Source organism: Malaclemys terrapin, chromosome 8, assembly GCF_027887155.1.
Source record: "Malaclemys terrapin pileata isolate rMalTer1 chromosome 8, rMalTer1.hap1, whole genome shotgun sequence".
Lineage (NCBI taxonomy): Eukaryota > Metazoa > Chordata > Testudines > Emydidae > Malaclemys > Malaclemys terrapin.
In genome coordinates, this window is record NC_071512.1 from 52,219,581 (window position 1) to 52,245,967 (window position 26,387).

General features: G+C 51.3%; 1 protein-coding gene across 1 annotated transcript in view; it reads right to left on the bottom strand.

The window, feature by feature from the left end:
- Positions 1-14,330: 14,330 nt before the first annotated feature.
- SEC16B (SEC16 homolog B, endoplasmic reticulum export factor) overlaps positions 14,331-26,387 on the bottom strand; it is a 38,031-nt gene continuing 25,974 nt past the window's right edge. The window contains exons 16-25 of the mRNA XM_054037107.1: positions 24,572-24,685; positions 23,305-23,374; positions 22,115-22,408; positions 19,929-19,996; positions 18,823-18,969; positions 18,146-18,256; positions 16,258-16,378; positions 16,056-16,129; positions 15,684-15,779; positions 14,331-14,560 (exon numbers count right to left, since the gene is read on the bottom strand). Coding sequence (XP_053893082.1) covers positions 14,486-14,560; positions 15,684-15,779; positions 16,056-16,129; positions 16,258-16,378; positions 18,146-18,256; positions 18,823-18,969; positions 19,929-19,996; positions 22,115-22,408; positions 23,305-23,374; positions 24,572-24,685 — 1,170 coding nt within the window. The 3' untranslated portion in view covers positions 14,331-14,485. The remainder of the gene's footprint in view (positions 14,561-15,683; positions 15,780-16,055; positions 16,130-16,257; positions 16,379-18,145; positions 18,257-18,822; positions 18,970-19,928; positions 19,997-22,114; positions 22,409-23,304; positions 23,375-24,571; positions 24,686-26,387) is intronic.

The following is a 26,387-nucleotide window of genomic DNA, read 5'->3' on the forward strand; positions in this document are numbered from 1 at the left end:
GCAACGCACTGGCCTGGGTCCCCTTTTCCTGCAGCACAGCAAGCAGGAAAGGGCTGTGTGAGAGGAAATCTCCACAAAGAGCCTTAGTAATGGAACTCTTCCCCTTGCTTCTAGCTGGGGGTGGGGTTTCTTCACCAGTTCCCAAATCTGGCAGATGCTCAGGATCCATGGGATGGCGGGGTCATCTCCGCAGAGGCCCTGTGCTTCTGCATGGGCTCTGGGCCCACCGCCATCTGGACCCAGAAAAAATAACACAGCCCCAGGCTGCATTGTCTTCTTCAGGGTATCTGGGATATGAGGAGGGGATATGACATGCCTCCATGCACATTCCCAACCCCTCCCTCTAGCCTGCCCCACTTTCCATGGCACCTCGCTGGGATCCTCAGGGGGAGGGGATGGTGTCCGATGCCCAATCTGCACAGGTGTGGGGAGTTCTGCATGCAGATATAGGTGGGGGAGAGGGGAATCCAGGCTATTTTTATTATCATTACTGTGGCTGGATAACTGTCTGACCAATAAATAGCATTTGTACTTATGCTAATTGCAATCACATGCTTCAGGACCTCGCTCCGTCACCATAAGGGTCAATGGAGAATCCCTCCAACACATTACTGCACATTTGGCAAGGTGCACTCATTTCTTTTTTTTTTGTCTTTTGCCACTTTCCACTGAAGCCTCACATATTGGCCATTCTTGGAGACAGGAAACCAAGACTCCAGGGATCTGGCACATCAACGCTTGCACTCCCAGAATCCTCCCAGAAAATCAAGCTTATGTGAAACTGAAAGGCTGAGGTTTTGCAAAGCCAGCTGCGGGGATTCAGACACCTGACCCACATTCATAGTAATGGGACCTGGGCATCCAAGTCTCTTAGGCAGCTTTGAAAAGCTCAGCCCTGCAATCTGGCCAACGACAACCCCCAACACAGCTGAACTAGAAATTGAGGGGTCTCTCTAAACAGTTTCAGAAACTCCCAGCGCCCAAGCAAGTGTGTGAGACCTGACAGGCACCACCAGGTATAATTTTTGCAGCATTCCAGTTCGTGTGAGGAGACATGCCTGGACCCTCTCTCTCACTGGCCCTCTGCTCTGCTGACTGTGCCACCACCGCACCACACATGTCCCTGCTTACAGAGCAACCTGATGACAGAGACTCCTCTGGTCATGAAGCCCTCCCCTTGCCCTTCCCTGAGTTCTGTGTGGCCTCCTCTTGGCCAGTATAAAAGGTAAAGGGCTGGATTGTGCCCCTCTGCCAGATACCCATGTAGGGGGCCCCCTTGCAGAGCTCCCTCTGGATTCTACCACTAGGAAGGCTAGGAGGTGGGGCTTGCTCCACACACACAAGAAAGCAGGATTCTGGCCCACAGATCACCATAGATCCACCAGGATATGGGGCCACCAGGTCAAGACCCGGTTCCCTCTATTAGCTCTCAGCTCCCTGAAGCTCTGTCCTGGCTCCCTATCAGTGAGCTGCCTGCTGACTTAAAGCAGGGCTGCCATAGACTGTATTAACATCCCTCTGCTGCCTGTTTCCAAAGGGTGCTGGAGTGATAGAGACAATACGCATCCTCCCCCTCCCCCCCCCCACACACACACACTTTCTCCTGCCTCTTTTGCAGATCCCCTCACCTGTGGAGAGCCCTTGGCAGGGTCTGAAGAAAGGGGAGACAGTGGGGAAGGGTAGATCTGGGCATGAACCCTCCAAGCATCGATCCAGCCCAATCTGGCCTCCACGTAATTCCTGAAATGGAGCCTGCAGCGAAGAGGGAGCCAGTGGAGCTGTCTGCGGATGTGGTGCTGTGGGCACTGTTCTCTGCATGTGCAAGAGGCCAGGCGGTCAGATTCTGCACCTGGGGAGGCCATAGATACAGCATGACACAGAAATGAACAGCTGGGTCTCTCCAGTGCTGCTGCCCAAGGTCACTCACTCCTACCAGCAATCCTGAGAAAAATCACCTTGAAGAGTTTCCATTTCTTGAGCAATATTGAGCAATCAGAGCTGGATTGAAAGATCGTATCCATCTTAACCCAGGTAGCTTTCCTTGCCTCCACTCCTGCACAAACACACACGCAGTTAGAGGAGTCCCAAGGGAAGAGCTGGCACTTTGCGACCCATGCACTGTTCACGAACAGGTCACAGACCTGGTTCCGATTATTGGTCCCATTGCATGGGAAGCTGTCCTGATTTAACACAGGCTTCTCTTGCCTCAGAAAGCTCTCCCTCTGGAACAGATCTCTTTGCCCATGGCATCCTGGCTCTCTCTCTAAGCAGCTGCCTCAGTTCCTCTCTGACTTCAGGATGGACAATATCAAGTCAGTGGCAGCTGGTGAAACAACCAAGCAGAAGCATTTTTAAAAATAAAAGTATTTCCGACGTTGAAGTGTTGATGGGAGGGCAGACCAAGCTCTTATTTGGAGGGGATTTTCTATGTGCCTGCGAAGGGCAAAGGGCTTTCATTCTCTCTCTCTGTTTGCACATGCTTTTCCACAAGCTGTGCCATTCCCATGGACGCAGCGCGCAGCTGAGCTCTGCTCCAAGTGTAGGAGACACCTTGTGGCCAGACAGAGAAAGAGGAATTTATTGGGGACGATAGTGAATTTTTTTAAACTATTTGTCAGGAAGGCGGAGTCCCTACTTGCCTGTGTAAAATAGTGAGGCCCAGATGTGCGAACCCTGCCCCTTCCCATGACACTAATCCTTTGATTTGCACCGAACGAAGAATTAGGGAACCCTAATCCCAGGATTTGGGAGGTTCAATTTCACTTTCATCCTGGAATCCCAAAGAATCTCTATTCCCCCACTGTTGTTAGGTTTTGATATTAGATTTCATGCCTTTCAGTATCCTGCCCTCGGAAAACACTGTGGGTTTCTGGGACTGCATCCCTATCTCTTACGGGCCAGATCCTCAGCTGGGGTAGAGCAATGGAGGTCCATTTAAACCAATGGAGCTATGCCAATTTACACCAGCTCAGGATCAGGCTCCCTCTGTGGTTTTTGGGTAAAGGTGGGAGTTGTGGGCAGCAAAGAACAACCCAAGAAACTCCAGCTGGATTTTTACATAGAGACTCGGATGACCTATTTCAGTCACTTGCCTCTCTGCTAGGAAGATCTAAGCGCTACCTGAAGCAGCCAATGAAGAGGGATGCTTGCTGGCCGCTCTAGTTTTCACTGATGCTTTCCTGCTTTGCTTAGTACCTACATGAGGGACAAGGTGGGTAAGGTAATATCTGTTATCAAGCCAACTTCTACTGGTGAATGAGACAAGCTATTGAGCGTTCATAATAGTTTTTTCTATTAAAATGCGACCTCCATGCAATGGGGAGGGATAAAGTGTTTATTAGTGCTCATTTAAGAAGGCCTGCATTGCTCTGAATAATGCATTTGTCCAAAACTCATGCCCACAAATCCTTTACACCATCGTCTATTCTAAGGATTAGTATCTATGGGCAGGGCTGGCTCGAGGCACCAGCCTGGCAAGCAGGTGCTTGGGGCGGCTGCTCCGGAGAGGGGCGCACGTCCAGGTATTCGGCGGCAATTCGGCGGACGGTCCCTCACTCCCGCTGGGAGCAAAGGACCTCCCGCCGAATTGCCGCCGCAGATCACGATCGCGGCTTTTTTTTTTTTTTGGCTGCTTGGGGCGGCCAAAACCCTGGAGCCGGCCCTGTCTATGGGCCCAACCTGTGAAGTCCAAACCCAGGGGCAGACTTTTTAAAAGCTTGGTAGAGGGGAGAGATCAAATCCAAACCCATTGCTAATAAACACGCTCGCAGCCTTGTCTAAAAGGCCAGCAGTAGCTGAATGATGCTTAATGTGGAAAGGAGTACAGATGGTTTTGTTTCTGAACAACTTGAGTGCGCTTTCCGCATGGGGGTGAGGCATAACTGCCTAGGGGTCAGCTGTACCACCCACCACTCACAGAAGCAAATCTCTGCTCCAGCTGAGAGGGAGGAGAAGGCAGATTTAGAATTGCAAATAAAGCATTAAACTGAAGCTCCTGGCATAAAACTCGGCCTAATTAGAATACTTCTGGCAGATGCATCCCCCCGAAGCAATGACATGGGTTGCAAAGGGGCAAAGTACCTTTTCAAACAGAGTGTAACTCCTGCAGAAAGAGTGCCTCAGGGTGAAATGAAGGCCCTTTACCCAGAATACTTCTTGCCTTGACCTGATACCAGGCACCAGGGTCCTAGCAGCCACATGCTTAATGCTGTCAACTGCTTCTCCCACAGCAGATATCTTCAGTATGGATCTCAACAGCTAGAGTGACTTAGGCCCTGGTCTACACTGGGGGGGGGGGGGGGGGGGTGAGGGAATCAATCTAAGTTACGCAACTTCAGCTACGTGAATAACGTAGCTGAAGTCGACGTACTTAGAATGACTTACCATAGTGTCTTCACAGTGGTGGGTCGACTGCTGCCGCTCTCCTGTCAACTCTGCCTGCGCCTCTCGCGGTGCTGGAGTACAGGAGTCGACGGGAGAGGGCTCGGGGGTCAATTTAATCGCAGGGATTCTCAAACTGGGGGTCGGGACCCCTCAGGGGGTTGCGCGAGGTTATTGCATGGGGGGTTGCGAGCTGCCAGCCTCCACCCCAAACCCCGCTTCCCCTCCAGCATTTATAACGGTGTTAAATATATTAAAAAGTATTTTTAATTTATGAGGGGTCACATTCGGAGGCTTGCTAAGTGAAAGGGGTCACCAGTACAAAAGTTTGAGAACCACTGATTTATTGTGTCTAGTCTAGATGCGATAAATCGATCCCCGTTGGATCGATCGCTGCCCACCGATACGGCGGGTAGTGTAGACATACCCTTACACGTTTAGGCAGGGAGTTTTAGTCAGAGTGGAGACAGTCTGTTATTGGTGGGCTGCTTCTCAGTTTTTTAGGGCACCATCAGTTGTACCATCAGCTGCCTGGTGTATTGGAAACAGAACTTTGGCCCCACAACACTCTGCATCTGCCAGTAGAACTGACTCACTTCTTCTTAGCGTATGCGCAACAACGTGCCTCAGGTGGCATGTGACCAGGATTCATCACCGAATTTGGTCCACTGGTTAGATCATTAGCTTTCCCGGCTTGGGTTGGGTACTGATGGGGAGTGTGATGTAAATGCTGATCCATGCACCCTGCTGACCCAGTGTGAAAGGAAAACATGTGCTATATACCCTATGGGTGGGCATGGTAAGAGAGGGGGAAGAGACAGGATTCCTAATTAGCATATAATTGCAATGCATACTAGAATGATGCCCCCAACTCACCCTGACCTAAAATGATACAAATGCTGCAGCCTCGTGTACTGCCTTTGCTGCTGGCTCACTGGGAAGTTCATCACTATGGTCACATGCTGGGTATTTATCATTCATGCTCAATACTTTGTGGAAGGTCTGAGAGCCAATAGCTGCCCTGTGGGTATCAGCTGATACAGATGGATGAGTTTATTAGTAAGGCTGGGCCCTGGCTTGGACATATGCCTGAGAAGCTGAGGGAAGAGAGGGTCTTTCTCCCCTGGAAGATGCTCACCTCCCAAGACTTGTTGCTGAGCTCAATGGGATGAAGTGTAGCTAATGCCATGTATGGTCTGCATAATCCAATTCAGATTATTTTCCCTCTGATTCTTTTTATCCAAGGCCATAGGAGACAACTTTTTATTCATATACAGCACAACATTAGTCTGGGACACTATTGCTACAGCCAAACAGTACCAGCACACAAACTAAGCATTTATCTGTTTGTATGGGCAATCACAACAGTCACCACTACATTCACTAGTACTTTCAATTTAAAAAAAATATATACTGTACTAACACCATCAGTTTGGAAGGACTGTAAATTCACATGCGTCAAGACACAAACCAACCAGCAATTCCAAGGGGTTAGAAGCACCCTTTCTCTGAGGGTACGTCTGCACTGCAATTAAAAACCCACAGCTGGGTTTATAACTTGTGCCAGCTGACTCAGGCTTCCCAGGCTAAGGCTGCAGGGCTGCTTCATTGCTGTGTGGACTTCCGGGCTTCACTAAACACCGGGCTCTAGGACCCAGCGAGGTGGGACGGTCCCAGAACCTGGGCTGAGGCTTGAGCCCGGAAGTTTAGTCTACACCCAATCAAACAACTCAGCAGCCAGCGGATCCTGCGAGCCCGAGTCAGCTGGCACGGGCCAGCTCCGGGTTTTGAATTGCTGCATAGACATACCCTGTCAGACAGGTTTATTCAGATTTCCCGCTATGGGGCTCCTTCCATTTCCCCTCTGTAGCATTCAGTACTGGGAAGTGCCTGACACAGGATACCAGACTACATGGACCCCTGCTCTCACCCACTATGGCAGCTGCTAAGAGGAAAACATTTTCAAAGAAGGTTTCAGCACTAGTTTCACTGACCCTCGATCTCCCCCCACGTCCCTCACACACTTTTACTAGTAGAGTCACTGATCACCTCCCACGACACTCACATGCTGCATTTCTGCTGGGGTCTCCTCCAGAGCATATATCACCTGGCGTCTGCAGCAGCCTGCGCTGGGGTAGCGTGCAGTGTGGGACAAGCAGACAGACAGGAGCTCCTCGGAGCAGGCAGGCCCAGGGGGGTGTTAGTCTGAGTCAGATTGTGACCAGTGCCGGGGGTGGGCAGAGGAAATTATCTCAGTTCCCAAGCAAGGTATGAGAACAAAACGAAGAAAAGTATGTGCACTAAGTTATGCACATAGCTAGAACGATGATATGGACTTTAAGGGTGCACGCAGGTTATGGCATTCCTGTTGAATTTTGCTATCTTCAAAACATGTGACAAGGGGTTATTATAACAGGTGGTTTCCCAAAGAGGGTGCTGTGGTATGATAGTAGCATAGGTATTGTACAGGGTGCTGTCTGGAAACTTGGTAACTTCTACAGTACTTTTAGAAAGGTTGTGATCGTTACAAGGGCTTGTTGCGAGAGGACTGTGTACGTGGAGGAAAGAACAAAGCCTGAACGTTGTACTGTCTTGGCTCACTCCCGTCCCATCTCCTGTTTCAACGCTGAACATCTCATTAACATACCTTTGCAATGCACATTGGGATTTTGTTTGTCTATGGGCATGTGATTGTATAAAGGCATTTGAAAGCATAAATCCTGAACGTTGTACGGTCTTGGCTCTCTCGTGTCTCTTGCTGGACCACTGAACCACTAATTAGCATAGACTTGCAAAGCATGATGGGAGTGTACTTCCAGCTCATCCTCAGCTTAAAGTCCTAGCTAGGGGGAGCCTTATATAGTGTTGTACTACACATTTTATCCAGTCAGAGGGAAGCTCACCACTGAGGTCACATGCAGGGTGCTCGTCACTCAGTGTTCAATACCTCTGGGAAGGTCTGAGACAAGAGCCATTAGCTGCCCTTGCAGGGCATCACCTGCTGCAGGTGGATGAGTTACCAGCTATGTTGGGCCCTGGGTGTTGGGCAAATTGGGCAGGAGAAGCTGGAGGAAAAAAACCCCTAGTGGATGCCCAGCCCCCACCCAAGGGTTTGGGACAGACTCATGGCTGGCACCACTGAGTTCAATGGGATGAGGTGAGACCCCCAGAGGCCTCATAACCCAATTCAGACTACTCTCCCTCTGACCATTTTCTTACAAGACACTGTTTTAAATCTACTGCCACAGGGAATGTTGTTAGCAACAAAATCAGAAGCATATAAATCTGCATAAAGCACCTGCAGTATTATCTCCGATAAGCAGGTTTTTCAAATTCCCAACTACGGGGCTCCAGGAACCTACTCTCTGTAGCATTCAGTACTGGGAACTGGCTACTACAGATGAACTTCTGCTCACACCCACTATGGCAATTGCCCAGGGAGATGTTTTCAAACATTCCTTAAGGATTAAGTGGAAAAGTCCCATTGACACTCAGTACTTTGGAAAATCTCCTATGTGTCTAACACCATATGCTAGCTAAGGCTGTAATCACATCCCACCACTCATCATGCACAGCACTAGATTAATTCAGCTGGGGTTATGTCTAAATCAATCAATACTGTGGCCTCCAAGGGCCATAGCATTACACAGTGGGGGTTATTAGTATTAATTATTGAGACTGCAGGAGCATCCAGACTCCCTAGGCAGGATCAGGGCCTCACTGTACCAGGTACTTTACATGCCTGTATGAAGGTGGGGTCTCTCCCTAAAGAGGATACAATCCAAGAGCGTTATCCTGCAAGCCTTACACACACACACACATCACAAACATATGAGTTTTTCAGACCAAGACCTCCAACCTGCCAGCCAGCACCTGGTACCTTTCATTCATCTGTGCAGGTGCTACTATCCCCAGTGAGCTGGGGCTCCCCCAGAGCATACTGTCAGGGTGGGGTGTGGAGCAGAGTGCACACACAGGAGAGGCAAACGGGCAGCAGCAGCACCCCAGGACAGGCCGTGGGGTTCTCCCCCACAGTCAGAGCATGCCAGTCCATTTATGGGGAGGGCACAGAAATTGGAGGGCACTCCCAGCCCCTCCTCTCCTTGTCACTGCCTCCCCCGATGCACAGACTTTGTGCAATACTAAGGCATGAAAGAACATTCCATTCCCAAACCCAGGGAAATATATCTTTGACCCCAATCAAATTTAGAGATGGTGCATAAGAAAAGAGTATGTGAGTTATATGTACATGATGATTCAGTCTTTAAAAGCATATAATATAATATTAACTATGTAAGCGGATTATGGAATGAATGATTATTTTTTGCTATCTCAAATAAATGCAATAGAGATTTTACAATAGGCAGCTTCCCAGCAACAGGGGGCACTATAGTGTGATTGTACACTCATATATGGGGTAAAATCTAGGAACTTAGAGAACTCTACTTTTAGGAGGGGATAGTTGAAAGACGACTGTATATATGGAGGAAAGAAGAAAGCCTGAATGTTGTACTGTCTTGGCCTCACTCCCATCTCCTGTTTCCATGCTGAACACCTCATTAACATATCTTTGCAATGCACGTTGGGATTTTGTTTGTCTATGGGCAAGTGATTGTATAAAGGCATATGAAAGCATAAATCCTGAATGTTGAACTCTCCTGGCTCTCTAGTGTGTCTTGCTGGACCACTGAACTTGCAAAGCATATACTTGCAAAGCATGATGGGTGTGTGCTTCCAGCTCACCCTGATCTTGTACTTTAAGTTTTCTGGAGCCTTATGTACTATCCTTAATTACCTCACTTTCAGGTCAGAGGGAAGCTCACCATTGAGGTCACATACTGGGTACTTGGTATTCAATACCTGTGGGAAGGCCTGAGAGAGGAGCCATTAGCTGTCCTTGCAGAGCATCACCTGCTGCAGGGGAATGAGTTATCAGCTACGTGGGGCCCTGGGTTGGGACATGTGTGGCAGGAGAAGCCAGAGGGATGCTCCCCTGGCAGATGCCTGTCCCCCTAAGGGCATTGGGACAGGCTCATGGCTGACACCACTGAGCTCAATGGGATGAGGTGAGGCCTCATAACCCAACTCAGACTACTCTCCCTCTGACGTTTTCAGGCAAGCCCATGCTTTTAGCATTAGCACTCATTGCTCCAGGAGATCACCAGAATTCAGTACAGAGACTGGATATTTATATGGATAATCCCAACATCCACAGCTACATTCAATGGGCTAATCATTAAGAAAAAGAAAAAAAATGGGAATCAATATAAACTCACATACTTCAGGTCATAAACCAACTACTATCTCATGGGAAGTAGGAAGCACCCCTAATCCCATAGGCATGTTTTTCCAAATTACTCACTGTGTGGTTCCTTGCATCCTCCCTTGGAAACATTTAGTCCTGGGAACTGTCCCACACAGGCTCTCTTACCAGCTGGACCCCCTGCTCTCACCCACTGTGGCAATTGCTAAGGGAGACATTTTAAAAATCACCTCAGCGATTTAGGAGCACAAGTCCCATAAGTCACCAAGTGCTTTGGAAAATTCTCCCTCTCTGTTCCTAACACACATACACAGGCAGAGTTACTAATCACCTCCCGCCCTGTGCTAGGCTACACCAAACCACTAGCTGGGTGTTCTCAGCTTAATATTAATATCTGTTTCCTCTACAGCACTTTTCAGCAGTAGACCACAATGCACTTCACACTCCAATATATTTAGCCACACAACAGGTAGGAGAGTTCTATCATCTCCATGGTACAGATGGGGAACTGAGGCACAGAGAGGCTAGGTGACTTGCCCAAAGTACAGCACTGAACCTGGGTTTACTGTATTCTGGGCTACTGCCCTGAACCATCTTTCCTCACATCCTTCCAGCCTGCCCCACTAGAGCATTGTCAAGCCCCAGCATAGGAGCCCCTCTTTAATTCACATGTGGTTAAGTCTGATCAGTACAATACCTTCTAGGGGGCATAGCATTACAGAGCTGGCCTGATTAGGATTAATTATTGAGACTGCAGGAACATCCAGAGCACCTAGTCAGGTTCAGGGCCTCACTGTGCCAGGCACTTTACATGCCTATATGAAGGCAGAACCTCTCCCTAAAGCAGATACAATTTAGGATCTATACCCTGCAACCCCTTCACAAACAAATGAGTTTTTCTTACTACGGCAGAGTTCAATCCCACCAGCCTGCCCTTGAGGCCTTTCATTCATCTGTGTAAGCACTAAGATTGCATTCAACTGGGACTGTTACAACCCCCAATCTCCCAACAGAGCTGGGCCTCCTCCCGAACTTACCATCAGCTTGGGGCCTGGAGCAGCCTATGTGGCTCAGTGTGGACGTACCAAACAAGGCAGACAAGTAGTTCGCCAGGATGGGTGAACTGTGGGTGGGGAGCATCGCTATTAGCCACAGTAAATGCCAGAAGGGCAGGAAGGATACTGGGCAGCAGCCATCGGTCCAGCAGCGCTCACTTGCTCAGGGCCGGTGCAACCCATTAGGCCACCTAGGCAGTCGCCTAGGGCACTAATATTTGTGGGGCGGTGACCTTGGCGGCCGGATCTTCGGCCACCCCGGTCGTTGTCAGTATTTCAGGGGGGCGGGACCTTCTGCCGCCTCTGTCGGGGGTGGCATTTCAGGGGCCGGACCTTCTGCCGCCTCTGTCAGGGGCAGCATTTTGGGGGCGGGACCTTCCGCCGCCTCTGTCGGGGGTGGCATTTCGGGGGCAGGACCTTCCGCCACCTAGGGCAGCAAAAAAGCTGGCGGTGCTCCTGCACTTGCTGTGAAGGAAACTCATGCTACACCCTCTAGCTGTGGGCCTGGCAAGGAGCACCTGGAAGCACCGTGGCCCTCTGGCCCTGAATAACTCACCACTCTCCTCTCACCAAATGCTCCAGCTTTCGCCAACACTTCTCATCCAGAAATGGACTCTTACAAAGACTGGCCACAAATGCCAGACAGCTGTGTAAGGCCCTGCTATGGCCTCAGGGCTCACAGCTCCAAAATCCTATGCAATTAGTCACTGATGTGCTTCCTACTGGTCTGTCTGTAGGGGCATTGACAAAGTCCAGCCACACACAGCACAGGCTTATATATTTGGTGGCGTACATAAAGGAATGGTCCTAACTCCCATAAGTAGCAGAAAGGAGCAGGGAACAGAGGGTTCCTAATTAACATATCCTTTCAATGCATGCTAGGATATGTTCCCAGCTGCCCCTGATCTCACAATTGCATATATACCGGAGCCTCAGACACTGCCCTGGCTGGGTGAGCCATTAGCTCAGTGGGTAGTACACCACTGAAGTCACATGCTGCATGGTTATTACTGACTGCCTCTAAGATGGGCTGAGACAAGAATCAATAGCTGCCATTACCTAACAGGTAGATTAATTACCAGCTTGGCTGGGATCTGGGGAGGGTCACCCATTGAGCAGAAGAAACTTACGTAGGATTGATCGCTAGCCCTGGTCGGTGCCCCCTCCCAAGGATGTGGGACAGAACTGTAGACAGCGCCACTGAGTTCAGTGGGAGGAGGTGAGGCCAGTGCCCCACCCAGACATCATAACCCAATTCAGACTACTCTTCATGCAAGGCCACAGGAAACAAAATTTTATTATATACAGAATATTATTAGCCTGTGTGACTCATTGCCACAGGATACCATTAGCAGGACTCAAGTAGGGATTGGAGGCTTATAGGGATAATCAGACCACCACAGTTGCATTCACTAGGATAAAGAAATAGAAACCCTCATGCTTCAGAGCAGAATTCAGCCCTTGGGGGACAGGAAGGAACTTCTCCAACAGGCTGGTCCTTCAATAATTATTTACTGTGGCCTTTGTTGCATCTTGTTCAGAACTATTTGGTACTGGGAACTGTCCAACACAGGATTTTTGGACTAGATGACAATTGTTATCATCCGAATACACTTTTATTGGCAGAAGGTCTAATAACTTCCAGGGACAGTCACATTCTGCACTCGTTTGCACTGACCCACTAGCTGCAGGGTACAGCACTATAGCTGTGTATTGAGGAATTGTCAAGGAGCACCTAGACATGGGGACCTTGGAATAGCAAACCCCTTTTAACTGGCAATGTGTTTACATTTAAAAACTTTGCTATAGTGGCCTGAAAGGAACAAATCATTATTTGGGTTGTTATTTTTAATTGCATGGGTAATTATTGTTAATTGTTTTGACTGCAATAGTAGGTAGTGGGCCAATCAGACTCTGGGTCCCAGTTGCTGTACAAACCTAGATGAAGACAAGTCCTCCACTCTAAAGAGCATACAGTCTAAGAAGCTGATCCTACAAGACTTACATACCTGCTTAACTAAGCCAGAGTAGGCCCACTGAAGTTAATGGCGTGATTCACACACTTACAGTTAAGTGTATGTCTAAGCACAGTATGAAGGATAACCAAAGAGATGGCTCTCCCCTTTCTATCATTTTCAATACATGGGGAGGCGGGTTTGGCAGGGAATTGAGAGTTTGTACATGTTTTGTGTGACTTCCCCCATGCTTCCTGAACCCCCTCTGTGCTCCCATCCACCCCTCTCTGCACCTGGGGGTCACAAAGTACAGTTGGGAACTACAGAGCTAATCCATGGTATGCTCACCATCATTGGGACAGCATGTCTTTACAGTGACACATGCTAAATGGTTTCGGTGCCTTGCTTTCACTGAAGTCCTTATAAAGCAATATCCCACAGCACTAGCCAGGTCATTGCAGGGTCACTATTGCAAAGTGTAGGGTTTTAGGTGGTTGCTGTTAAATAACAGCTGAGTTGTATCTCTTGACAGGAGGGCCAGGAAATTCCAAACATTATCCAAACGCATGGACCCACAGCTCTCTGCACAGAGCGACAGAGACTGTGTATAAAAATAGATGTTGGGCCAAATTCATCCTGGGGATAACTTTACTGAAGTCAATGGAGTTTCATCAATGAGGAATTTGGACCACAATATTTTTATTCTTTAAAACAGGTTTCCATGACAACCAGCCACTTAATTCAGGTTCATCCCCTCCAGAGGTCAAAATCAGAGGCCTAAGTGATAGCATATGTTTGATCCGTGTTGAGTTTGCCTAACATGTAGAAGACCAGGAAGCAGGGCAGTAAACGTATTTTGACTTTATTTCCAAAAACATTAAATACAAAGGCAGCGTAGGTGCTATTAGAGACCATACAAATATGTCCTTTATCGTCAGGAATCTTATACAAATGTGAAGGCACTGCAATCTCTGGCTACCCCTGAATCACCCCTGAACCATTCCCATGGCAGATGTTTTGTGGGGAGGATGCACTCTCAGTCTCCACTGGCTTTATGTTGTGATCGATGGCCCCTCTTGGCTGGATGCTGCTCCCACCAGAGACAATTAACCTTACTCCTCCAGTTGGCCTGAGGAGGCATTTAAATGCCATGAGCTTGCTCCCACCCAGAGCTGCATGTACTGTCTTCACAGCACTCCTGGCTCTCCCCAGCCTGGGAGCAAACATGCAATCTGCACCTGATGTCCTGCATAGCAGCCAGTCAAATGGCCATACATACATTTACTCATGTTACCATTGCTATTACATGTCTGATGGAAGAGATCTGCAGTTTAGAGCCAGTCCCTGGGTCCCACCCCTGGCCACTGTGGGATTGTTCCCTGCAATATATACACCAGTGCTTTGGCCATTCCAGACTCCAGTGAGTGAAGAGATGAGGACTCCAGCATGGTCCTTGGGAAAGAATTCCCCAGACTCGGAGACATCACTGATAGGATGTTTCTTCTGAAATCCAGCCTCGATATACCTTTCCCCTTACAGGAACTTCCCTGAAAACTCCTTCCACTAGCCAATCATCACTGACTAGACACTTGGCCAAATGATGGCTACCCAGTGTCAGAAAGGAGCGAATCCACCTCTCCCCAGCCTTAATATTGATGCCCTTTGCAAGGGGAGGTGTACTGGCAACATTCCTAGGGGAAAGAGGAAAAGGGGCAGAAAAAGGGCAGGGACTCAGTACAAATGAATAGTCTGTTTCTGTCCCCATGCAAGGACTCTTGCAGCCTCTGCTCCACAGGAGACTTGGTAGACAGGCCAGGCTGGGTAGCGCCTTGTCATGGCTGGGCTGGGTAGCGCCGCTGTGAGAGCCGCTTGGGTTGGCCAAGTCCAAGGGAGGCAGCAGTGGAGAGCTGTGAAGGATAGAAATACTGTAAGTAACAGGCTAGTTGTGAGGCTGACCAAAAATGGAAGGAGCCCACAATATTTTGGCAGGCAAGATAAGAGCTTCTCCAGTTAGCGAGTCAGACACAGGTTGGGGCTGGCCCAGTTCTGTTTGTCTGGAGCGAATGCTCATGAGTGTGAGGGATGGGCAGCACTGACAGGACCACGTGTAGTGCCGGCAGGGTCTCTGCAAGCTTTCCCCAGGGAGCTCTGCCAACACAGTTCAAACCCAGCCTGTTATTCCAGCCCTGACCCCACAGACAGCTCCTGGCCTGCTGCCCCTTCCTACTCCAGCACTGGGTGTCCCTTGGCCTCACAGAATTCTCACCGTACCTCAGTAACCCGGGTCAACTGACTCGGGCTCATAGGGCTAAAAATAGCAGTGTAGACATTCCGGCTTGGGCTGGAGCCTAGGCTCTGAGCTGGGTTTCAGAGCCTGGGCTACAGCCAAGCGGGAACATCTACACTGCTATTTTTAGTTCCATAGCACAAGTCCAAGTCAGCTGACCTGGGCTCTGAGATTTGCTGCCACAGGGTATTTTTTGCAATGTAGACACACACTTAGTCTTGGCCTGCAGCACCCCCTAGGTTCTCTGGACTAGGCTCTCTGGAAATTACGCAGTCAATTGAGCAGAATGTGCTCCTGCTCCCCCTTTCCCCACAGCAGACTAGGAGAAGGCACAGCCAAAACACCTGTCTTCAGTTGCCAGATGGTCCCTTCTCTAATCCACACCAAGGCTGAGGTCGGGCAGAGAATCAGGGGACCATAGCCAGCTCCCTGATGCCCCCCACCCACCTGCACTATGCACAGTGGATCTCGACAAAGCAGAAAAGCTGGCCCTAAATCTGCAACTGAGAGGGCTACAAGGACATCTCTCCCACATCTCTGGAGGCATCAACCATGCTCTCTCTCACTGCCAGCTGGGAGACAGACAAAAGGGAGCATCCATGCCTCTCCCATCAGAGACTGGATGGGTCTGACTTTACCTTTGTGAGGATCCCGGCATCCCTCCTAAGTCAGGGAGCCCCTGTGTGGCGGGCCCGCTAGCTAAGATGCCTTGTGTGGTTATAAGCCAGGAGGAGCCTCCATACCTGAGGAACCTGAGCAGGATTGAAGAGTGGGACCTGCCCTCTACTAGGGGCAAGAAGGAGACCACCAGGACCAGAGAGAGGGCCATGTGAGTCAGCCTGAAAGAGGAAACAGAGGGAAAATAACAGCTGGTCCCTCCTTTGGGGTTCAGAGAAGCCAAAGGAATATCCTAGGTCACGGGGTGGGGGAGATGGACAGGGCTGGCAGAAGATTCTCCCTGTTTCCTCTGCCAAGGCAAACCACAAACAAAGGAGCCGTCTAACCTATCTCCCCTTTCCTGTTCCCTCCCACACACTAAAGATCCTCCCACCAAAACAAGAAATAGAAAGAACAAGAATCACCCCACACTTACAGAGCCTGCCCTCGTCCCTCACCTGGCCTCCAGCCCCAGGAAAGGCTGCTGATTCCCTGCCATCGGGGCCCTGCAAGCCTTTAGCTTCATTCATAGCTGCGGAAACAAAAAAGAGATTTCTAAACGTTTGGTTCATTCCAGGATCTTGTGACCAAAACAACCTTAGCAACAACATGGGCCTGCTTCCAAAAAAGGACAGCGCTCGTGGCCTCTCCTGTATTTACCTGAGCTTCTGGAGAGAGGGCTGGGGGAAGCCGGAAGCAGGCGAGGAGGGTGAGATGATGAAGAGCTTGCTCCAGTGGCTGGAGGAGGGGGAGAGGGAAGTGGGGCTGGTGCATCCTTCTCCTGATGAAAGAAAAACACACACCAATTCCAAGGGAAGAAACCTTCTCAGGGAAGAAAGGAAGAGCAGCTCTGTGCTCACCCCCCAGAGGCCAGCTTGTTCCTAGTGCAGATTCATTATGCTCTGCTTCGCTACGTCCCAGGAAGCACCTCCAAGCCAAAAGACTCCTTGATCATACAAAACCCAGGGAGTTCAGACACAAGGCTAGGCAGGCAGCCGCATCAGCCCTATCTCACGCTGCGGGGCAGCTGCTACGGGGACAGGTTAACCCCACTGCTCGTCATTTTAGCCACATCATCTTGTCCTCGATGCCCTGTGATACTGTCATAGCTCATAAGCGAAGCAGGGTGGAGCCCAGTCTGCTGGAGAGCTCAATAAACAGCACACACCTCTCTGCATTAGAATGGAACCAACACTCCAGCGTGGTGCTAGGGGGTGCTATGGGGCAGAAGGTGCCATCTATGGGATGGGAAGTAACAATGAGTTCCTGATGCCCCATGGTTATTTAAAGAGTGGTCACAAAAAGAATATTGGGAGGGAGCTAAAACCTCATGCTTCAGTGTTTAAACTTATCTCTAACTTCCAAGATGAGGCCAAGACCTTCACAGGGCCAGGTCACCTCACATCTGCCTGCATCTTGCATCTTCTGAACCATCTGGTGCTGGCCACTGTCAGAGAGGGTACATGTATATTTGCATACACATCCATGGGAAAATGTGGCCAGGATCTGGGGGAATGGCACTACCATTTCTCCTGCAATTCCAATGGGGGAATTTATTCTTCACTTCAGCTACTAAAAACTGTGGAAGTGTTGCCATTTGCTGCTATCAGCTGCTGCTTTTCCCTTCAGCAGAGGCCAAGTGACCCCCACGGAGTTTGCAGAGCTCTTGGAGAGCATTCTGGATCAAAGTTACTTTATAAATATACAATTATTAGAAATGAGAATTTGCTTCAGGATGGAGACCTCAAGTTGTCAGTTTCTGTCCCACTGATAAATAAATCCCCAAGTACAGTGGCATGTAAAGAACACACGGTTGTAGTGAAAACCTTGGCAGTCGGGTGGTGCCCTTGAGCTGGAGAGACAAACTAGTAGAGGATGGATGAAGATAAAGATAAGGGGTGAAATCCTAGCTCCATTGAAGTCAATGGCAAAACTCCTATTGGCTTCAATAGGGTCACGATTTCACCAGTCGTTCCTGTTCGCTTAACTGTACCCAGTGTTAACTATCCTCTGGGCCGTCTGTCCACTGGGGTGTCTCCATGCACCATGGTTCCCTTTACAGGGTGTCTGGCACCAGTTAGCTGTCTGAGAACATGCATGCACCAAGGGCTTAGTCCCCTGCCACAGCAAGGGTCACAGGACTACCTCTACCCAGCAATGAACTCTGGGCCATTCAGCCTTGGCATGGAGATGTGCACGGTGTGAGGGCCAGGGAGGTTACACCAGAAGGGGGAGGACACTGGCAAAAGCAAACTTGATCATGAAAGGGACAGTCAGGGAGGTGACAGGGAGCAATAGTGCAGGCAGTGTGCAAACTTCATACACACACACACACACACACACACACACACCCCTCTGCCACGGTCCTACATCCCTGACCTGAAGCCACCTCTGCTCTTCCAGTCCTGGCACAAGGCTCCACCAGCACCTCCGCTATCCTGGGAGTGGGAGGTAAGAGGAGAAAGGCCCCTCTTCAGACTGAGGGTGGGGAGAAGAGCTCCTCTGAAATCCCTGTGACGTAAAAAGCCCCCTCTAGTCCTCTTGTTACCTGGGACCCGAGTGCAGCAGAGACTGGGGCAGGGCCGGACACATCTCTGGAAGGCGTCACCTCCTTGGAGGGCTTTGATCGAAACCAACTGAACCAGCCAAACCCTGAGCCCTGGGAAACACAGGTTCTTATTGGGACTGGAATCATTGAAATAACAGCAATATATTAAAGACACCACCACACGAAAACTCAGAGGTGGTGGGTGGAACCCAGCCTCACCCCTCCCAACCCCCGCAGCTTTCTTGGGTGAAAGAAAGGGTTCGGGGCAACCCAGCCCCTTCTCACTGCTGTGATGGGAGAGGAGAGGAAACCCATCCCTACGTCGCCGTGCAGCAAGGACAGAGAGCAGGGCTGAGGACCCCAGAACCACCCCCACCCCACTGCTGGAGGGGACAGAAGAGCAGGGGCTCAGCATATCAGCCTGGAGACAGCAGGGACGGGGGGAAGCCCATTCTACCCGGGTGCACTGACTGCAGCACTCCCAGCCATACGGGCAGCGAAAGGCTGGCCGGGAGGTGAGTGAGAAGTTGGTGATGCCTCCAAACGAGAGGGCACGTGAGGCCTGATTCTGCTCTCCCTGCGGTGTAGATCAGGAGTAACTCTCTTGCAGCCCTGCTGATGTAAGAGGGGAATCAGGCTGGGGGCATGGCTTTGAAGCAGCACAGTTCCCCCCTCACCTTTGCCTCCTCTCGCTCTGCCCCCTCCGTCGACGGCTGCTCTACGGCAACTCCCTCGCCTGTGCCTTCTGGGGGTCGCAAGGCGTCCTCCTCCACGGAGATGGTGGAGCTCTCTGAGACGGTTCGGGCCCTGGCATTCAACACACTCTGGTACCAGAGATGATGGGCATCAGTGCATTGGAGAGGGGCAAGGGAAACTGGGCGAGTGGGGCTGTAAAGAACTACCCAGCAGCCATTCCAAGAGGCGGCAGCATTCATTCCAACAGGACCCCTCCTTTACGATCCCTTTTATTCTAGGCCCTGCAGAAAGGTCTGAGGCTAGATTCTCTCCTGAGCCAAGCAGATCTCAGAGCAGGAGAGAGGATTCTGTCGGGGAGTTTGTTATGGCTCCCTGATTCTCATGGTGCATCTGCACCAGCCCCGGCCCATCAACTTAAGTTGGAGGAGCTCTATCTCACGCCAGCTGGCTGAGGTCCCTATGGAAGCATATGCCAGTGGTGAACTGGTGTCACGCAGGCCTATACTGCCCCACCTCCACAGCATGCCCCCTACACCAAGATTCTGGGGTACAGGGATATTTTCCATCAGCTCCCCTGCGCTAGGGAATTCTCAGCTGGCTGGTGAGAGGCAGAAGCCAGCACTTTGCATCACATGAGCAGCCCAAGACATGGGGAGAGAATATGGGCCGTGCTTTTCAGTTCCAATTAACACCATGGTGAAAGAAACATTAGGGATCAGACTGAGAGCACCAATCTCATCTGACGGGCGACCAAAGCAAGGGGTTGAACCCAGTGTGCAGCACTATCCCTGTGGAAACAAGCTATCTCCTAGGGGTGTACGGCTGGGAAGTACCTCAGCCCCAGGGTTTGAGGAGCCATGACACAGCTAGGGGAGGAAGGTCATGTTGGCAGCTGAAGCTAGGTTCAGGGAAGGGGAGCAGCAAGAGACAGAAGATAGCATGGGCCAATAGGCCCATGGGGTGAGTGCTAGTGGGCAGCTGGGGTGGAGAGGTCAGGGAGGGGTCACACTTGGGTGTCAGGGAGGAGAACAGGGTTTGTCTGACCACATCCTGTGCATCGTGGCACCTGGCTCCCCCTTGTTCTCACCTGCTGTTCCAGAATGTTCTTCTGAACCCCAAAGGGCCGGGAGCGTCCTTGAAACCTCACAGCGCTCCCTAAAGAGCAGAGAGAATGACACAATTCAGGATTCAGCCTGGGGGGGGGGGGTGCATGCCCCTTATATGAAACTCCAGCGGGGGCAATTTAATGCAATCGTTGGTGTGGTATCGAGGTACCAACCCAACTGGCTGCTTAACAGCGAGATGCTGCCATTGGAGGAACAGGCCCAATCAATCTAGGCACACACAGTCACTCTCTGTGCGAACCCAGAGGTACGACCAGAGTCCATTGCAGCTGGGCACCAAAATCTGCTTCTCCTCCTGTTTATTCTTCCCTGAGCATTGGCAGGGTTAGGTGCTGGTCCCCTCCTCCGGCACTAGCACTACCACCCTTGTGACAGTCTGTTGTACTCTGTCACACTCCCCCGTGGTAACCACAATGCACAGGGCCAGGCGCTTCTTCCTGGTGGCCCCAAAATGCCAGCTCGAGATCGGCCTTGGACTGTTGGCACTTGTGCCGAGCAGGGAGAGGACTCGCTCAGCCCAGGAACGAAGGCAATGAGATTGGGCAGCTTCCTGCTCACCCTCAACACTACACACTAGCACAGAGGCAGGCAAACTTTTTGGCCTGAGGGCCACATCGGGGTTCTGAAATTGTATGGAGGGCTGGTTAGGGGAGGCTGCGTCTCCCCGAACAGCCAAGCGTGGCCCGGCCCTGGCCCCATATCTGACCCCCCCCTGCTTCTCGCCCCCTGATGGCCCCCCCGGGACTCCTGCCCCATCCAACCCCCCCGTTTCCTGTCCCCTGATGCCCCACCAGGACCCCTGCCCCATCCACCCCTCCCTGTCCCCTGACCACACCTGGACCCCCCATCCCTGACTGTCCCCCGCCACCCCATCCAACCCTTCCTCTCATTCCTGACTGCCCCCCGGGACCCATGCCCCATCCAACCACCCCTTCTCCCTGGCCCCCCCCGGAATCTCTGCCCCTCACTGCCCCCCGCCGTTCCATCCAACCCCCACCTCCTTCCTGACTTCCCCCGCGACTCCTGCCCCCATTCAACCCCCCTGTTCCCTGCCGTCTGACCGCCCTGACCCCTATCCACACTCCCGCTCCCCGACCATGCCAGCCACGCCACCGTGCAGCACAGAGCACTGGGTCAGGCTGCGGCTCTGCAGCTGCGCTGCCTGGCAAGAGCACAGAGCATTGCGCCGGCAGCGCAGTGAGCTGAGGCTGCGGGGGAGGGGGAACAGCAGGGGAGGGGCCAGGGGCTAGCCTCCCGGGCTAGGAGCTCAGGGGCCTGGCAGGAGGATCCCGCAGGCTGGATGTAGCCCGTGGACCATAGTTTGCCCACCTCTGCACTAGGAGCTGCAGACACTTCAGGTACGTCTACAGAGCATGCTAAAAATAGCGTGTAGCCATGGCAGCAGGAGCAGCAGAAGAAGCTCGCCACCCTGAGCATGGGCTAGTGTCTTGGCCAAGTACATACTTGGGGTGGCTAGCCCCTCCTGCCTCTCCCACTGCCCTGGCTATGCTCTACTTTCAGTGTGCTAGCTCGAGCCAAACTAGCGCGGGGACGTATCCTGGAGCTGGGAATCACCCCCCCAGCTCCATGTGTAGACGTACCCTTGGAGCACTGGTCTTCTCTCTGCTGGATAAGACACAGTCCCAAGACAGCAAATCCAGGGTGAAATGCTCTGTGCGCAGGAGGCACCAGGTTAAAACGCAAACCACTTTTGCCCTAATGCTAGAGCGGGGATCTTATTAAAATGGGACCAAGATGAAGCAAAGGCCGTCAGTGAGCATCATTCACGCAGACAAACCTCTCAGCAGAGAGGAAACATGGGAACTCTCCGGCGACATTCCACGCTTCCAGAAAGAAAACCCACCACCACAGGCATGTGCAGGAGCTTTCATAGAAAAACCAGTCAGAACAAAGTGGTGGTTCAGACCCACCTCTGGCCCACCTATTCCCCGGAATGGAGAGAAACCCCAGCGCTGAGATCTGTGCCTGAACTTCTCAACGTTCAGGAGCCGAACACTCCAGTTCCATCTCTCATCTGAACTGTCCAATATGTATGTGTCCTGTTCTCCCCCCGCCTAAAACACATTTTCCCAACCCTCCTCCCAGGAATCCTCACAGATGGCCTGCAGCACAGCTCAGGCAAGCTTACCTGGTGGCTGGTAGACCTGTGGGGAATGGTCATTTGAAATTCCCTCTAGAGAGAGGTTTGCCCCAAAGCTGACCTCTGTGGGACGATTCTCTTGCATGGCATCAGGTGGCACAGAAGCTATGGCCTGCTCTGACCCCTCCACCCTGGAATATGCACCAGGCGGGAAGGACACGTTCTCCTGTAGACCTGGCTGGTACTGGCCTGTCCTCTCAGGAGCAGGGGGGTTATGCTGCTGGAACTCTAGGTTGTGCTGGTAGCCTGGGTTTTGTGCAAACTCATGACGGAGATCTCTGTCTGGAAAACAGATCCCAGGAATTTACTCAGTATATTTACAGCTTTATTGAATGATTCAGGGTAATAGAATTCCCTTCAGTGCCATTTTTGTACATGGAAAGTGGGCCTGAGACACAGCAAGAAAAGACTCCAAAGGAATAAGAGTGGTTAAGGCGTGGGACATTGGTACAGGTAAACCAACACAGGAGAGCTTTTACCTCCTTAGTGGAGAGAGGGTGGTGGTAAAAGACAGGAGGGGCAATATGCCTCCAGGTGCAAGAACCCCTTAGAATGGGGCCATGACGGAGGCAGAGCCAACTGAGAAGGGTGAGAAGAAGAGGAGGACTTCAGAAATTCTGAGGGTCCCACAGCCTCCTGTTCCCCGTCTACCTACACACTGGGAAGGGAACAAAACTTGCCAAAAGCTCCGCAACTTCCTAGCTGCAGCTGTTAATCTCCACCCTCCCTCAGCTCCATGGGGAGGTGCAGCAGGCCATGGTTGGGCAATGTCACTACTAAGTCACTGATCCACAGGGCACCCAGACCCAACCCTGTAGATCCCTGGCCAAGCAGAGAGAGAATCACACTCCTGGAGCTCCACCGAGGTCCCCCACCCAACACCCTTTGTGGGGAGGTGGCGATGCACGGTCCACTTCTAGAGTATGTTTGAGAGATTCCCAGCAAGACTCGGAGTCTTTGCTATCCTGGGAGAGCAACACAGAGGGTCAAGGAGGCAGTTTCCAGTCTGTTCCAACTGGTCTCCCATATATCTGGTCATGCTCCACATTTGGAGAACCCCTCTATCTCTACCCAGAGCGGCCTAGATCCTCGAAGGTATGTAACACCTAACTTCCTTTGTATTTAGGTGCCTAAATATATTTGAGGATCTGGGCCAATGTGTTCGTTCCTTTCTTTACCTGCTGTGGATCCGCTGGCTCTGGAGAGCTCTGGCTGAGCGGATGCCAAGTTGGGGAGGTCGCCTTCCTTCTGAAAGGATTTGAAAAGTGAGTGTTACAAAAGAAAGGGAAAACTAGAAAGGGACACCCAGAAGAATTGTCTCCAAGGCACCGGTAATCAAGACATAATTGTCACCAGAGTGAAAGCCACGCGGGCTCCTGGTGAATGACAGCCACATAGTGGATAGTGATCTCTGCCTTGTTTCTGCTCCTTCATTCTCCAGCTTCCAGTCAGCTCCAGAGACCATGTCAGAGTTACTTACACCCACCACGCCACCCACCCCTGCGCTTCTCATTCATCCCAAGCAGAGGGTGAGCAAGGAGGCGCACTGAATCCTGGGGCTCTGTTCTCTTGCTATGGCAAGTGAACAACCCAATGGCTATCACTCAAATCCTACAGAGGGTGAACGAGGCACAAGGACACTGTTAATGGCTCCCTCTGTGGGAAGGCTGGAGCTGTTCAGAATACAGCTATTGGGCCTGATTCACTTTAGTGGAGTTACTGCTAATTTCCACCATGGTAGATGAGATCAGCATATGACCATTGTCCTTCTTGGAGGGGACAGGATGGGGAGCCACAGGGAGGGGAAAAAGAGACAAAACATGGAGACAGACCCTACATTTTAAGGGAACACGTTCATGGGAAATTAAACTGCTCAGGAGCGTATATGCAGGATACAGGGACTGGAGAGAAAGACAAGTCTCTAAGCATATAGAGATGAAACCACCTGCAACATCCTCACACACACAAAGAGGAACTCTTTGCACAACAAACCTTCTCATCTTCTAATCACTTTCCTAAAAACAAGACGGGGGAAGGTGTTTCTTACCCAGCATGATGCTTTTTGGCTCACTAGTGCCTAGCCCAGAGACCACTATGAGTTCTGGGCGATACATTCCCTCCCATTTCCATGGAGACCTTGAGGTCCAACAGGAGAGGGCCTGTGATGCTAGCCATCACAGAGCTTTGCACAGTATCAACAGTGTGCTTTCCAAGAAAGAAGGGGAAGGAAGAAGCCTTCCAGAACCCAGGTAAGAAATCCCCTTGGGACCTTAGTGCCTTTCTAAACACTTACCTAGGACTTACTATGCAGGGGAAGGACGCACCTGCAGACTGACCACATCACAGAGACTGGTCACACAGCACATCCTGTTTCACCCACCCCAGAGGACTGTGGCAATCATGAAACATGACGGAAAGAGCCACTCCAAATCCCATCATTCTCACCTCCCATTGTTGGCCTCGGGCTCGGAGCTGGACGAGCCAGTCGGGTTCCAGGTTCTGTTCCTGCTCAGGTCTTTCCAGTAGCAATGGGTCAGAGAGCTTCAGCTGCTCTGCAAGCTGTGCAGTGGTGGGGGAGAAGGCGGTGGAGAACAGATGCTTTATCCTGTTAACCTCTCAGATGCAGAGAGCACAGATTGACAGTCATAGCAATTAATGAGCTGCTAGGCACATGGACCAGGGAAAAGCTGTTAACTCAATGAGTGCAGCATTTCCTCATAATAAATACATAAGAATAACGCTCGACATTTATATAGCACCTTTATTATTTCTATTGCAGTAACATCCAGAGGGGCCAGAACTGTTGGGCTAGGTGCTGTACCTTCCCTAACCTTCCCTCAGACAATCTCAAAGCACTTTACAAACACCACCCCTGTGAGCTAGGTCAGGACCATTATCCTCATTTTCCAAGTGGGCAAACTGAAACTCAAAGAGATCTGTGTGACTCCCCCAAGGGTCCACAGTTATATAGGCACTGACTTCCACTCTTTCACATGGGTGCTTGACCCCCACTCCGCCTCCGGCCCCACCCCCACTCCACCCCTTCCATGAGGCCCAGCCCCTGCCCTGCCTCTTCCGCCCCCTTTCAACCCCTTCCCCAAAGTCCCCAGCCCAGGGCTGTCCAGGGGGGGGGGCAAGTGGGGCAATTTGCCCCAGGCCCCGCAAGGGCCCCCACGAGAATATAGTATTCTATAGTATTGCAACGTTTTTTATGGAAGGGGCCCCTGAAATTGCTTTGCCCCAGGCCCCCTGAATCCTCTGGGTGGCCCTGCCCCAGCCCAACTCCACCCCCTCCCTGTCAATATTCCAACTCCTTCACCAAATCCCCACCCTGGCCCCGCCTCTTCCCTGCCTCTTCTACTGAGCGCACCACGTCCCCACTCCTCCCTCTCCCTCCCAGAGCTTGTTAATGCCGCCAAACAGCTGTTTGGAGGCGGACAGGTGGGAAACACTGGGAGGCAGGTGGAGGAGCGGGGTTGTGGTGCGCTCAGGGGAGGAGGAGGTGGGGCGGGGGGTGAGGGGAGCTTGGCTGCACCCACTAATTTTCCCCCGAGGGTGCTCCAGCCCCGGAGCACCCACAGAGTTGGTGCCTATGCACAGTTATCCATCAGCAGGACCAGTAAGGGATCCCAGATTTCCTGGCTTCCACTCCTGGGTGCTAGCCACATAACTCCTGTGGGAGGTGAAGGGAGTGTTCGCAGTGGTTAGAACATGAGTCTGGGAGTCAGGCTTCATGGCTTCCATCTCTAATCTCCGCCACTGACTCACTGCGTGACCTGAGCAAATCTCTCACTGTGTATCAGTACAATGCGTATAACACTCACCTCACAGAGCCTGAATTCACTCCTGTTTGTAAAGCACTGCAAGAACTCTATAAGGGCAAAATCAGGGTCACTTGGCACATGCCATTGTTCTCTCTCTTTAGGGTACCAAAGATATGCCAAGATGTGTAGCACACACCCATACCCATCAGCCTTTTCAGGCACAGAAAGTACATCAGGTCAGAAGGAACTTGCCCAGTTTTCTCCTCTGTGTTGTAATTGGGCTTTATGATTTTTACCATTCTTTCTGATTGTCAGACGAGACACATGGTAATGGGGTGCTCAGCTCCCTATGCACTTGCCAAAGGAAGGGGGAAAATCACCCTATTGATATAGCAGTTAAAAGACCTGCCTAAGGAGATACAGCAAGTCAGGGGCAGAACTGGGCCTAGATCCTAGGCCTCCTGACTTGCTGTCCAGAGCCCTACCTGCTGGACCAC